This window comes from Oryx dammah, unplaced genomic scaffold (genome assembly GCF_014754425.2).
Source record: "Oryx dammah isolate SB20612 unplaced genomic scaffold, SCBI_Odam_1.1 HiC_scaffold_21, whole genome shotgun sequence".
Lineage (NCBI taxonomy): Eukaryota > Metazoa > Chordata > Mammalia > Artiodactyla > Bovidae > Oryx > Oryx dammah.
The window spans coordinates 72,825,063-72,839,393 of NW_024070205.1; the positions used below are offsets into that span (position 1 = coordinate 72,825,063).

Consider the following 14,331-nt stretch of genomic DNA (forward strand, 5'->3'; position numbering starts at 1 on the left):
GTCTTTTCACCTTGCTTATAGTTCCCTTTGCTGTGCAAAAGCTTTTAAGTTTAACCAGGTCCCACTTGTTTACTTTTGTTTTTATTTCCATTACTCTCAGAAGTAGATCATAGAGGATCTTGCTTTGATTTATGTCATAGAATGTTCTGCCTATGTTTTCCCCTAAGAGTTGTATAGTTTCTGGTCTTACATTTAGGTCTTTAGTCCATTTTGAGTTTATCTTTGGGTATGGTGTTAGGAAGTGTTCTAATTTCATTCTTTAACATGGAGCTGTCTAGTTTTCCCAGCATCATTTATTGAAGAGGCTGTCTTTCCCCCGTTGTATATTCCTGCCTCCTTTGTAAAAAATATGGCACCATAGGTGCATGGGCTTATTTCTGAGCTTTCTATCTTCTTCCATTGGTATATGGTTCTGTTTTTTTGCCAGGACCATACTGTCTTGATGACTGTAGCCTCATAGTATAATCTAAAATCAGGGAGCTTGATTCCTCCAGCTCCATTCTTCTTTCTCAAGACCGCTTTGGCTATTTGGGGTCTTTTGTGTTTCCATATGAATGTGAAATTTTTTGTTCTACTTCTGTGAAAAATGTCATTGGTAATTTGATAGGGATCACATTGAATCTGTAAATTGCATTTGGTAACATAGCCATTTTCTTCCTACCCAGCAACATGGAATATCTCTCAAATTGTTTATGCCATCTTTGATTTCTTTCATTAGTGTCTTATAATTTTCTGTGTACAGTTCTTTTATCTCCTTAGGTAAGTTTATTCCTAGATATTTATTTCTTCTTCTTGCAATGGTGAATGGGATTGATTCCTTAATTTCTCTTTCTGATTTTTCATTCTTAGTATACACAAATGCAAGTGATTTCTGTGTATTGATTTTGTATCCTGCAGCTTTGCTCAATTCACTGATTAGCTCTAGCAATTTTCTGATACTATCTTTAGGGTTTTCTATGTACAGTATCATGTCATCTGCAAACAGTGAAAGCATTACTTCTTCTTTTCCAATCTGGATTCCTTTTATTTTTTTTTTTATTTTCTATGATTGCTATAGCTAGGACTTCCAAAACTATGTTGAATAATAGAGGTGAAAGTTGACACTCTTGTCTTGTTCCTGATCTTAGGGGGAATGTTTTCAGTTTTTAACCATTGAGAATAATGTTTGCTGTAGGCTTATCACGTATGGCCTTTACTATGTTGCGGTAGGTTCCTTCTATGCCCATTTTTTGAAGAGTTTTAATCATAAATGGGTGCTGAATTTTGTCAAAGGCTTTTTCTGCATCTATTAAGATTATCATATGGTTTTTACCTTTCAATTTGTTAATATGGCATATCACATTGATTGATTTGTTTATACTGAAGAGTCCTTGCACCCCTGGAATAAACCCAAATTGATCATGGTGTATGAGCTTTTTGATGCATTGCTGAATTCTGTTTGCCAAAATATGGTTGAGGATTTTTGCATCTATGTTAATCAGTGATATTGAGCTGTAGTTTTCTTTTTTTGCATTCTCTTTGTCTGGTTTTGGTATCAGGGTGATGGTGGTCTTGTAGAATGAGGTTGTAAGTGTTCCTTCCTCTGCAGTTTTTTGAAAGAGTTTTAGAAGAATAAGGCTTAGTTCTTCTCTAAATGTTTGATAGAATTCTCCTGTGAAGCCATCTGGTCCTGGGCTTTTGTTTTGGGGGAGATTTTTTTTTTTTGGGGGGGGGATTTTTTTTATCAAAGCTTCAATTCCAGTGCTTGTAATTGGGTTGTTCATAATTTCTATTTCTTTCTGGTTCAGTCTTGAAAGATTGAACTTTACTAAGAATCTCTCCATTTCTTCCAGGTTATCCATTTTATTGCCATATACTTGTTCATAATAGTCTCTTATAGTCCTTTGTATTCCTGCATTGTTTGTTGTAACCTCTCTCTCTTCACTTTTAATTTTGTTGATTTGCTTCTTTTTTTTTTTTTCTTGATGAGTCTGGCTAAAGATTTGCCAATTTTGTTTATCTTCTCAAAGAACCAGCCTTTAGTTTTATTAATCTTTACCATTGATCCTTTCATTTCTTTTTCATTTATTTCTGCTCAGATATTTATGATTTCTTTCTTTCTACTTTTTTTTGTTGTTCTTTTCCCAGTAGTTTTAGGTGTCTATTTAATGTTTTTCTTGTTTCATGAGGTAGGATTATATTGCTATAAACTTCCTTCTTAGAACTCCTTTTGCTGCATCCCATAGGTTTTGAGTTGTTGTATTTCCATTGTCATTTGTTTCTAGGAATTTTTTCATTTACTGTTTGATTTTTTCAGTAACCTGTTGGTTATTTAGAAACATGTTGGTTTAATATCCATGTGTTTCTGTTTCTTACAGTTTTTTGTTTTGTTTTTTTTTCCTCTTGTAATTCATGCTTAGTCTCATAGCATTGTGGTCAGAGAAGATGCTTGATACAATCTAAATTTTCTTAAATTTACTGAGGTTTCATTTGTGACCAAAGACGTGGTCTATCCTGGAGAATGTTTCATGTGCATTTGAGAAGAAGGTGTATTCTTCTTCATTTGGATTGAAGATACTGAAGATATCAATGAGATCCATCTCATCTAATGTATCTTTTAAGACTTGTGTTTCCTTATTAATTTTCTGTTTTGACAATCTGTTTATTGATGTGAGTATGGTGTTAAAGTCTCCTACTAATATTGTGTTTCTGTCAATTTCTCCTTTTATGTCTGTTACTGTTTGTCTTATGTATTGAGGTACTCCTATGTTGGCTGCATAAATATTGACAGTTGTTATGTCTTCCTCTTGGATTGATCCCTTTATCATTATGTAGTGCTCTTCCCTATCTCTTGTAATCTTCTTTATTTTAAGGTCTATTTTTTTCTGATATGAGGATTACTATTCCAGCTCTCTTTTGCTTCCAACTTGCAAGGAATATATTTTTACATCCTCTCATTTTCAGTCCATATGTGTCTTTAGGTCTGAAGTGGGTTTCTTGTAGGTAGCATATATATGGAACATGCTTTTGTATCCATTCAGCCAGGCTGTGTCTTTTGGTTGGAGCATTTAATCCACTTACATTTAAAGTAATTATTGATATATATGTTCCTATTGCCATTTTCTTAATTGTCTGGGGTTGATTTTGTAGATCTTTTTCTACTCATATTTCTTGGCTACAAAGTCCTTTTAACATTTGTGTAAACCTGGTTTGGTGGTACTGAACTCTCTTGACTTTTGTTTGTCTGAAAAGCTTTTTACTTCTCCATCGATTGTGAATTAAATCCTTGCTCGGTATAGTAATCTTGGTGTAGATTTTTCCCTTTCAGTACTTTAAATATATCCTGCCATTCCCTTCTGGCTTGAAGAGTTTCTGCTGAAAGATCAGCTGTTAAGCATATGGGGTTTCCCTTGTATGTTACTTGTTGCTTCTCCCTTGCTGCTTTTAATATTCTTTCTTTGTGCTTAGTCTTTCTTAGTTTGATTACTATGTGTCTTGGCATTTCTCCTTGGGTTTATCCTGTATGGGACTCTGCACCTCCTGTACTTGATTATTTCCTTTTCCATGTTGGAGAACTTTTCAACTATAATCTCTTCAAAAAATTTTTCATACCCTTTCTTTGCTCTTCTTCTTCTGAGACCCCTATAATTCAAATGTTGGTGTGTTTGATTTTGTCCCAGAGGTCTCTGAGACTATGCTCAGTTCTTTTCATTTTTTTTTCTTTATTCTGCTCTTCAGAAGTTAATTCCACCACTGTATCTTCCAGCTCACTGATTCATACTTCTGCTTCAGATATTCTGCTATTGATTCCTTTTACAGTGTTTTTAATTTCAGTAATTGTGTTGTTTGTCTCTGTATGTTTAATCTTTAATTCTTCTAGGTCTTTGTTAATTGATTCTTGCATTTTTCTCAATTCTGTTTTCAAGGTTTTTGATCATCTTTACTATCATTATTCTGAATTCTTTTTTAGGTAGTGTACCTATTTCCCTTCATTTATTTGGACTTCTGTGTTTCTAGTTTGTTCCTCCATTTGTGTAGTACTTCTCGTGGTCCACTGGAGAAGGGAATGGCAAGCCACTTCAGTATTCTTGCATTGAGAACTCCATGAACAGTATGAAAAGGCAAAATGATTGGAGACCAAAAGAGGAACTCCCCAGGTCATTAGGTGCCCAATATGTTACTGGAGATCAGTGGAGAAATAACTCCAGAAAGAATGAAGGGATGGAGCCAAAGCAAAAACAATACCCAGCTGTGGATGTGACTGGTGACAGAAGCAAGATCCAATGCTGTAAAGAGCAATATTGCATAGGAAACTGGAATGTCAGGTCCGTCAATCAAGGCAAATTGGAAGTGGTCAAACAAGAGATGGCAAGGGTGAACGTCGACATCCTAGGAATCAGCGAACTAAAATGGACTGGAATGGGTGAATTTAACCCAGATGACCATTATATCTACTACTGCAGGCAGGAATCCCTCAGAAGAAATGGAGTAGCCATCATGGTCAACAAAGACTCCGAAATGCAGTACTTGGATGCAATCTCAAAAACGACAAAATGATCTCTGTTTGTCTCCAAGGCAAACCATTCAATATCACAGTTATCCAAGTCTATGCCCCAAACAGTAACGCTGAAGAAGCTGAAGATGAACAGTTTTATGAAGACCTACAAGACCTTTTAGAACTAACACCTAAAAAAGATATCCTTTTCATTATAGGGGACTGGAATGTAAAAGTAGGAAGTCAAGAAACACCTGGAGTAACAGGCAAATTTGGCCTTGGAATGCGGAATGAAGCAGGGCAAAGACTAATAGAGTTTTGCCAAGAAAATGCAATGGTCATACCAAACACCCTCTTCCATCAAGACAAGAGAAGACTCTACACATGGACATCACCAGATGGTCAACACTGAAATCAGAATGATTATATTCTTTGCAGCCAAAGATGGAGAAGCTCTATACAGTCAACAAAAACAAGACCAGGAGCTGACTGTGGCTCAGATCCTGAATTTCCTTATTACCAAATTCAGACTTAAATTGAAGAAAGTAGGGAAAACCGCTAGACCATTCAGGTATAAGCTAAATCAAATCCCTTATGATTATATAGTGGAAGTGAGAAATATATTTAAGGGCCTAGATCTGATAGATAGAGTGCCTGATGAACTATGGAATGAGGTTCGTGACATTGTACAGGAGACAGGGATCAAGACCATCCCCATGGAAAAGAAATGCAAAAAAGCTAAATGGTTGTCTGGGGAGGCCTTACAAATAGCTGTGAAAAGAAGAGAAGCGAAAAGCAAAGGAGAAAAGGAAAGATATAAGCATCTGAATGCAGAGTTCCAAAGAATAGCAAGAAGAGATAAGAAAGCCTTCTTCAGTGATTAATGCAAAGAAATAGAGGAAAACAACACAATGGGAAAGATTAGAGATCTTTTCAAGAAAATTAGAGATACCAAGAGAACATTTCATGCAAAGATGGGCTCGATAAAGGACAGAAATGGTATGGACCTAACAGAAGCAGAAGATATTAAGAAGAGGTGGCAAGAATACATGGAAGAACTGTACAAAAAAGATCTTCATGACCCAGATAATCATGATGATGTGATCACTAATCTAGAGCCAGACATCTTGGAATGTGAAGTCAAGTGGGCCTGAGAAAGCACCACTACGAACAAAGCTAGTGGAGGTGATGGAATTCCAGTTGAGCTGTTTCAAATCCTGAAAGATGATGCTGTCAAAGTGCTGCACTCAATATGCCAGCAAATGTGGAAAACTCAGCAGTGACCACAGGACTGGAAAAGGTCAGTTTTCATTCCAATTCCAAAGAAAGGAAATGCCAAAGAATGCTCAAACTACTGCACAATTGCACTCATCTCACATGCTAGTAAAGTAATGCTCAAAAATCTCCAAGCCAGGCTTCAGCAATACGTGAACCATGAACTCCCTGATGTTCAACCTGGTTTTAGAAAAGGCAGAGGAACCAGAGATCAAATTGCCAACATTAGCTGGATCATGGAAAAAGCAAGAGAGTTCCAGAAAAACATCTACTTCTGCTTTATTGACTATACCAAAGCCTTTGACTGTGTGGATCACAATAAACTGTGGAAAATTCTGAAAGAGATGGGAATACCAGACCACCTAACCTGCCTCTTGAGAAATCTGTATGCAGGTCAGGAAGCAACAGTTAGCACTGTACATGGAACAACAGACTGGTTCCAAATAGGAAAAGGAGTAGGTCAAGGCTGTATATTGTCACCCTGCTTATTTAACTTCTATGCAGAGTACATCATGAGAAATGCTGGGCTGGAAGAAACACAGGCTGGAATCAAGATTCCGGGGAGAAATATCAATAATCTCAGATATGCAGATGACACCACCCTTCTGGCAGAAAGTGAAGAGGAAGTAAAAAGCCTCTCGATGAAAGTGAAAGAAGAGAGCGAAAAAGTTGGGTTAAAGCTCAACATTCAGAAAACGAAGATCATGGCATCTGGTTCCATCACTTCATGGCAAATAGATGGGGAAACAGTGGAAACAGTTTCAGACTTTATTTTGGGGGGCTCCAAAATCACTGCAGATGGTGACTGCAGCCATGAAATTAAAAGACGCTTGCTCCTTGGAAGAAAAGTTATGACCAACTTAGACAGTATATTGAAAAGCAGAGACATTACTTTGCCAACAAAGGTCCGTCTAGTCAAGGCTATGGTTTTTCCTGTGGTCATGTATGGATGTAAGAGTTGGACTGTGAAGAAGGCTGAGCGCCAAAGAATTGATGCTTTTGAACTGTGGTGTTGGAGAAGACTCTTGAGAGTCCCTTGGACTGCAAGGAGATCCAACCAGTCCATTCTGAAGGAGATCAACCCTGGGATTTCTTTGGAAGGAATGATGCTAAAGCTGAAACTCCAGTACTTTGGCTACCTCATGCGAAGAGTTGACTCATTGGAAAAGACTCTGATGCTGGGAGGGATTGGGGGCAGGAGGAGAAGGGGAAGACCGAGGATGAGATGGCTGGATGGCACCACAGACTCGATGGACGTGAGTTTGAGTGAACTCCGGGAGATGGTGATGGACAGGGAGGCCTGGCATGCTGAGATTCATGGGGTCGCAAAGAGTCGGACACGACTGAGCGACTGAACTGAACTGAACTGTTTATTATTACTATTATTTCAGTGTATTGTGTTTGAGGTCTCCTTTTCCCAAGTTTCAAGGTTGAATTCTTTCTTCCTTTTGGTTTCTGCCCTCCTAAGTTTGGTCCCAGTGGTTTGTGTAAGCTTTGCATAGGGAGAGATTTGTGCTGAGTTTTTTGTTTGTTTGTTTGTTTGTTTTTCCTCTGATGGGCAAGGTGGAGTGAGGTGATAATCCTGTCTGCTGATGATTGGGTTTGTATTTTTGTTTTGTTTGCTGTTTAGATGAGGTGTCCTACACAGGGTGCTACTGGTGGTGGGGTGATATTGGGCCTTGTCATCAAGTGGTTTCTTTTGTGTGAGTTCTCAGTATTTGAGACTCCCTAGGGTCAGTTCTCTGGTAGTGTAGGGTGCTGGAGTTAGTGCTCCTACTCCAAAGGCTCAGGGCTTGATCTCTGACAAGGATGAATTCAGCTGTAGGTCTGGAGGTACAGTGACTGGATTAAATTTATACAGCCTGGTTTTCTCCTGACATTTAATTTACACACTTTCCATCACGGGGTAAGAAATGTGATGTATAAAGTTCCGAATCTCTGTTCTGCTCCCAGCTATGAGCACCTCCTCCTCTGCTGTCCACTGCCTGGTGTTCCTCCCTCTCAGCTGGGCTGACTATCTGGCTCCCACCACTGAGGCTACTCTGGCAAGAGGCCCGGGGTGCACCCTTGTCCTCCAGCAGACCTTCTCATCTTCCTCGTCTTCCCTACTCAAGCCTCCCCTTCTGGTCTGTTTGCCCTGCCCACCCCTGGAAACCAGCTGAGAGACCAAGACATTTCAGCTCCAGTGTAGGCCCACCCTCTGTTGTTTTTAATTTTTGATTTAGGAAATAGGTTTAAAGAAGCCCTAGCACCATCCAAAACCATTTACATGCTCAGAATCTCTCATTAGTCCTTTAAAAATATTCTTTAAAACAGATTCTAAAATGCCACCAGACATCAAATTGCCAACATCTGCTGGATCATGGAAAAAGCAAGAGAGTTCCAGAAAAACATCTATTTCTGCTTTATTGACTATGCCAAAGCCTTTGACTGTGTGGATCACAATAAACTGTGGAAAATTCTGAAAGAGATTGGAATATCAGACCACCTGACTTGCCTCTTGAGAAATCTGTATTCAGGTCAGGAAGCAACAGTTAGAACTGCACATGGAACAACAGCCTGGTTCCAAATAGGAAAAGGAGTACGTCAAGGCCGTATATTGTCACCCTGTTTATTTAACTTCTATGCAGAGTACATCATGAGAAACACTGGGCTGGAAGAAACACAAGCTGGAAGCAAGATTGCCGGGAGAAATATCTATAACCTCAGATATGCGGATGACACCACCCTTATGGCAGAAAGTGAAGAGGAACTAAAAAGCCTCTTGATGAAAGTGAAAGAGGAGAGTGAAAAGTTGGCTTAAAGCTCAACATTCAGAAAATGAAGATCATGGCATCTGGTCCCATCACCTCATGGGAAATAGATGGGGAAACAGTGGAAACTGTCAGACTATTTCTTGGGGCTCCAAAATCACTGCAGATGGTGACTGTAGCCATGAAATTAAAAGACAGTCCTTGGAAGGAAAGTTATGACCAAACTAGATAGCATATTGAAAAGCAGAGACATTACTTTGCCAACAAAGGTCTGTCTAGTCAAGGCTATGGTTTTTCCAGTGGTCATGTATGGATGCGAGAGTTGGACTGTGAAGAAAGCTGAGTGCCAAAGAATTCATGTTTTTTTTTGTTTGTTTGTTTGTTTAATTTAAATTTATTTATTTAAATTGTTGAACTGTGGTGTTCGAGAAGACTCGAGAGTCCCTTGGACAGCAAGGAGATCCAACGAGTCCATTCTAAAGGAGATCAGTCCTGGGTGTTCTTTGGAAGGACTAATGCTAAAGGTGAAACTCCAATACTTTGGCCACCTCATGAGAAGAGTTGAGTCACTGGAAAAGACTTTGATGCTGGGAGGGATTGGGGGCAAGACAGAAGGGGATGAGATGGTTGAATGGCATCACTGACTCGATGGACGTCAGTTTGGGTGAACTCCGGGAGTTGGTGATTTACAGGGAGGCCTGGCGTGCTGCAGTTCATGGGGTCGCAAAGAGTCAGACACAAGTGAGTGACTGAACTGAACTGAACTGAAAATACCACCAAAGTTGAGAGTCATTGCTTCATTTCAGATACTTCTTTAGAAAAAAAATGATGTCATTCGTATGAAGACTAAAAGATGACTCAGAAGAAATTGAATAGCAATAGTTTCATGGAACTCATCACTACTTTAAAACTTCTTAGTGTTTATAAGTGTTAGTCACTCAGTCATGTCTGACTCTTTGCGATCCTATGGACTGTGGCCAGCCAAGCTCCATGATCCATGGAATTCTCAAGGTAAGAATAGTAGAGTGGACAGCCATTCCCTTCTCCAGGGGGATCTTCCTGACCCAGGGATTGAACCTGGGTCTCCTGCATTGCAGGCAGATTCTTTACCATCTGAGCCACCAAGGAAGCCCAGTGTTTATAAAATTTCATTTAAATATCATACACTAATAGAGCATTGTAAGATGTGTGAATCTTCCGAAGGAAATACATTTCACAAATACATACTTAAAATGATTTACTTTTTAAAGACTTTTGAAGTTTCAGACCATTAAGGTGAAATTTTATTTTAAAAAAAGTTTCTTATATTTGAAGAAAAAAAAAGTGCATAAATTATCTCTGGATCAAAATTAGTTCCTCCAGAAGCACTTAAGAAAAGATACAGTACCATTTTATTGTTCAATTTTCTAATAGTTTAAAGTATAATCTCATGTGGATAATTATTTTAAAAGCAGCACTTGTATGAAAAATTCACATGTATCTTTTTCTTGAATTATTTTCAATATCTACCCTCAAATTAAATCTATTTAAATTACCTGAATACATTATATTATTCTATTCTATGGTAAGTTTATATTTATATAAAATAATGTATAGAAAGTATTATCTATCTACATATATATATATAAAACATTTGAAACGTGTCATTATTTCATACTCAACTATCAGAGCTAATCTAATTAAGCTTACTAGGATGTTCAGCAAATTCATTTACCAAAATCACCAAGTTATATAAAAAAATAAGGTCTTACCACAAAGATTCACATTTTAAAGTGAATTAATTATCTTATACAAGTAGATGATAAAAAATAAATCCTGTTCTACAGAAACATGGATATAATAAACTACCATTAACTTCAGAAGCATAACTCTTACAATGACAATAAGAATTTGAGGAAAGGTTTAAAGGATCTCATTTGAGGTCAGACTTACCAGCAAATTTGATATGGAATTTATTTTCAGGCTTTAAGATCTGGACATACAAAGGGCAATTTGGAGCAAAATCTTTTACAGCCCATGCTCTTAAAATTGTTTGGTGATCCTGAAATGATAAAACCCAAAATATCATGAGATGAACTGAAAGTGTTATAATATTAAGTAAAATTTGTCAATCAGTGTGTGAAATGGTCACATCTACAGTTTAAAATTAAGCATAGGAAATCATTCATTGAGAATTCTTACTATTAAAGATAAGATAACTTGCTATTTTTATGGTGGTGGTTTAGTCACTAAGTCATGTCTGATTCTCGTGATCCCATGAATTGTAGCCCACCAGGCTCCCCTGTCTATGGGATTTTCCAGGCAAGAATACTGCAGTGGGTTGCAATTTCCTTCTCCAGGGTATCTTCTAGACCCAGGAATTGAAACTGGGTCTCCTGCACTGCAGGCAGATTCTTTACCAACTGAGTTACGAGAGAAGCCCAATTTCTATAAAAGAGATCAACAATACATAATTCAATTAGCACTAATTGTCAACACTTAGAAATTAGCAGAGATTAAGAGGAATGCCTTTGACAAGCAAAAAAATAATTTTCCCAGAAAATAATTAAGGGGTAGAAACCTTCAGAAATGTGGCAAAACTGAGTTTGTAATAACAGTTTCCATGGGAAAAAGATGGATGTAAAATAATTTTAACATAGATTGTAAAAGGGCAATGACTGCAGAGACCATTTGTGAGAACACATTAGTTTACTTTTTATATGGCAGTAAAGATAAAAGAATTTTGACTTTGTATGTATTGGAAGAAATCAATAACTTTCAGATATTAAAAAGGTAACAGAAAAGTTTTTTTTTTTTTAAAGAAATGCTAAGATTGAGAAAGGAAGTGAATATCATATTTACCATGAAATCTTACATAGAGTATCACCCCATAACTGATTTAACTGATAAATCAGCTTGATTTAATTGAATAAATCAAAGCAAATTACAACTGTCCTTTGGTTTCCAGGACTCCCTATGCATAACAAAATATGAGGATGCTCAAGTTCTTCATATAAAATGGTACAGTATTTCCTAAAGAAAATCAACTCTGAATACTCGTTGGAAGGACTGATGCTGAAGTGCCAATACTTTGGCTGCCTGATGCAAAGAGCTAACTCATTGCAAAAGACCCTGCTGGGAATACTGAAGGCAGGAGAAGAGGGCAGCTGAGGATGAGTTGGTTAGATAGCATCATTGACTCAATGGACATGAGTTTGAGAACACTCTGGGAGATAGTGAAGGACAGGGAAGCCTGACATGCTGCAATTCATGGGGTTGCAAAGAGTCAGACACAAGTTAGTCACTGAATAACAACAATTTGCATATAACCTATGCACCACCTCTCAAATACTTTGAGTCATCTCTAGATTACTTATAATATTTAGTACAATGTAAATACAATGTTAATTGCTGCCAGCCAGTAAATTCAAATTTTGCTTTTTGAAAATTTCTGGAATTTCTTTTTCAAATATTTTGATCCAAACTTAGTTGAATCCAAGGATGCAGAACCCTCAAATACAAAGGGATGAGTCTATTAGAAAAATTCACTAATGTTAGATACATTCTATTTATTTACTTTTTTACTGAAGTATAGTTGATATACAACATTATATAAGTTACAAGTGTAAAATATAGTGAGTCACAATTTTTAAAGGTTTGTATCTCGTCTATAATTATTAGGAGACATTGACTATATTGCCTGTGTTGTACATATATCCTTGTAGCTTATTTTACACCTAATAGCTTGTACCTCTTAACCCTACCCTGATATTGCCCCTCCTTCACTGCTTCTCCCTACTGGTAACCCTACCTTATTCTCAGTAAATATTATTCTCTTTTTTTTGTTATATTCACTAGCTTGTTGTATTATTTAGATTCCATATATAATGATATCATAAAGTATTTTGTTTGACTTATTTACTGAGTACAGTACCCTCCATCTATTGTTGTAAAAGGTAAATTTTCATTCTTTTTATGACAAATTTTCATCTTTTCATTGTGTGTGTGTGTGTGTGTATATAATATATATATAACCGTGGGATGCACATGTAATCTTCAATTAGTGTTTTTCTTTCTTTCAGATATATACCCAGGAGTGGAACTGCTAGGTCATATGGTAGTTCTGCTTTTAGTTTTCTGAGAAACTTGTATACTGTTTTTGACAGTGGTTGAACCAATTTACATTCCCACCAACAATGTACAAGGATTCCATTTTTTTTCACATCCTCACCAACAATTATTATTTATATTCTTTTTGATAATAGCTATTCTGACAGGTGGGGAGGATATCTCTTTGTGATTTTGATTTGCATTTCCCTGATGATCAGTGTTATTGAATATCTTTTCATGCTGCTGTTGGCTATCTGCATACTCTCTAGCCAAAGAAATAAGATGAGAAAACAAAATAAAAGAAACCAAATTGGAAATAAAGTGGCAAAACTTACTGTTTGCAAATAACCTGATACTCTGCATAGAAAATCCTAAAGATGACCCCAGAAAAATGACTCTAGCTCATCAATGAATCTAATAATGTTTCAGGATACAAAATTAATATACAGAAATCTGTTGTTTTTCTATACACTAATAACAAAATATCAGAAAGACAAATTAAGGAAATAATCTCATTTATCATCACATCAAAAGGAATAAAATATCTAGGAATAAACTTCCCTAAGGAGGTAAAAGACTTGTGGTCTGAAGACTACGTGATGCTGATGAAAGAAAGTGTAGATCATACAGATGAAAAGATATATTGTGTTCTCAGATTGGAAGAATTAATATTATTAAAATGACTGTAATCTCCAAGGCAATCTATAGATTCAGTGCAACCCTTATCAAAATACAAATGGCATTTTTAACAAAGTTAGAATAAATAGCTTTAAAATTTGCGTGAACACAAATGACCCCAAATATTCAAGACTATCTTGAGAAAGAAAAACAAAACTGGAGGAATCACACTGTCTTCAGATTATAGTACAAACTAGAGTAATCAAACCAGTACAGGACTAGCACAAAAACAGTCTCATAGATCAATGGAACAGAATAGAGATCCAAGAAATAAACTCACATACTATGGTCAATTAATAGACATCAAAAGGGAAAAATATATACAAAGGATAAAAGATAATCTCTTCAATAAGTGGTGCTGGGAAAACTGGATAGTTACATTTAAAAGAATGAAATTAGAACATTCTCTACCACTAAACACAAAAATAAGCTCAAAATGGATTAAGACCTAAATGGAAGACCAGCAACCATAACACTCCTAAACAAAAACATAGGCAGAACATTCTTTGACAATAAATTGTTGTAATTGTTTCGGGTCCGTTTCCTAAAGTGAATGAAATAAAAGCAAAAATAAACAAATGGGACCTAAACTTAAAAGCTTTTGCACAGCAAAGGAAACTATTGGCAAAATGAAAAGATAAAACTACAGAATGCGAGAAAGTATTTGCAGATTATATGACCAGGAAGGTTGATATCCGAAACCTATAAACAGTCCATACAATCCAACATCAAAAACCAAACCAGCTGAATAAAAAAGGGACAGAAGATTTGAATATGTATTGTTTTCAAAGAGGACACGCACATAATCAGTGTAGCACTGTCTGTGTGATAGCCACTAGCCACATGCGGCTCTTCAAACTTAAAATTTAGTAAAATTAATTAAAATTAATAATTAAATTCCTTTATCACACTAGCTACATGTCAAGAGTTCAAAGCAACATACAGCAAATTCAATCTATATTAGAATAGTGGAGATATAGAACACAGAGGAGTTTTATCATCACAGCAAGTTTTATTTGACACTACTCTTAGGGAAACAGAAAATTAAAAGTACAAGTAGAT

At 36.6% G+C, this 14,331-nt stretch overlaps 1 protein-coding gene across 1 annotated transcript in view; it reads right to left on the minus strand.

Annotated features, from left to right (window-relative positions):
• KCNT2 (potassium sodium-activated channel subfamily T member 2) overlaps positions 1-14,331 on the minus strand; it is a 1,342,824-nt gene that overhangs the window by 1,078,561 nt on the left and 249,932 nt on the right. The window contains 1 exon segment of the mRNA XM_040262901.1: positions 10,435-10,543. Within this exon segment, the coding sequence (XP_040118835.1) occupies positions 10,435-10,543 (109 nt within the window).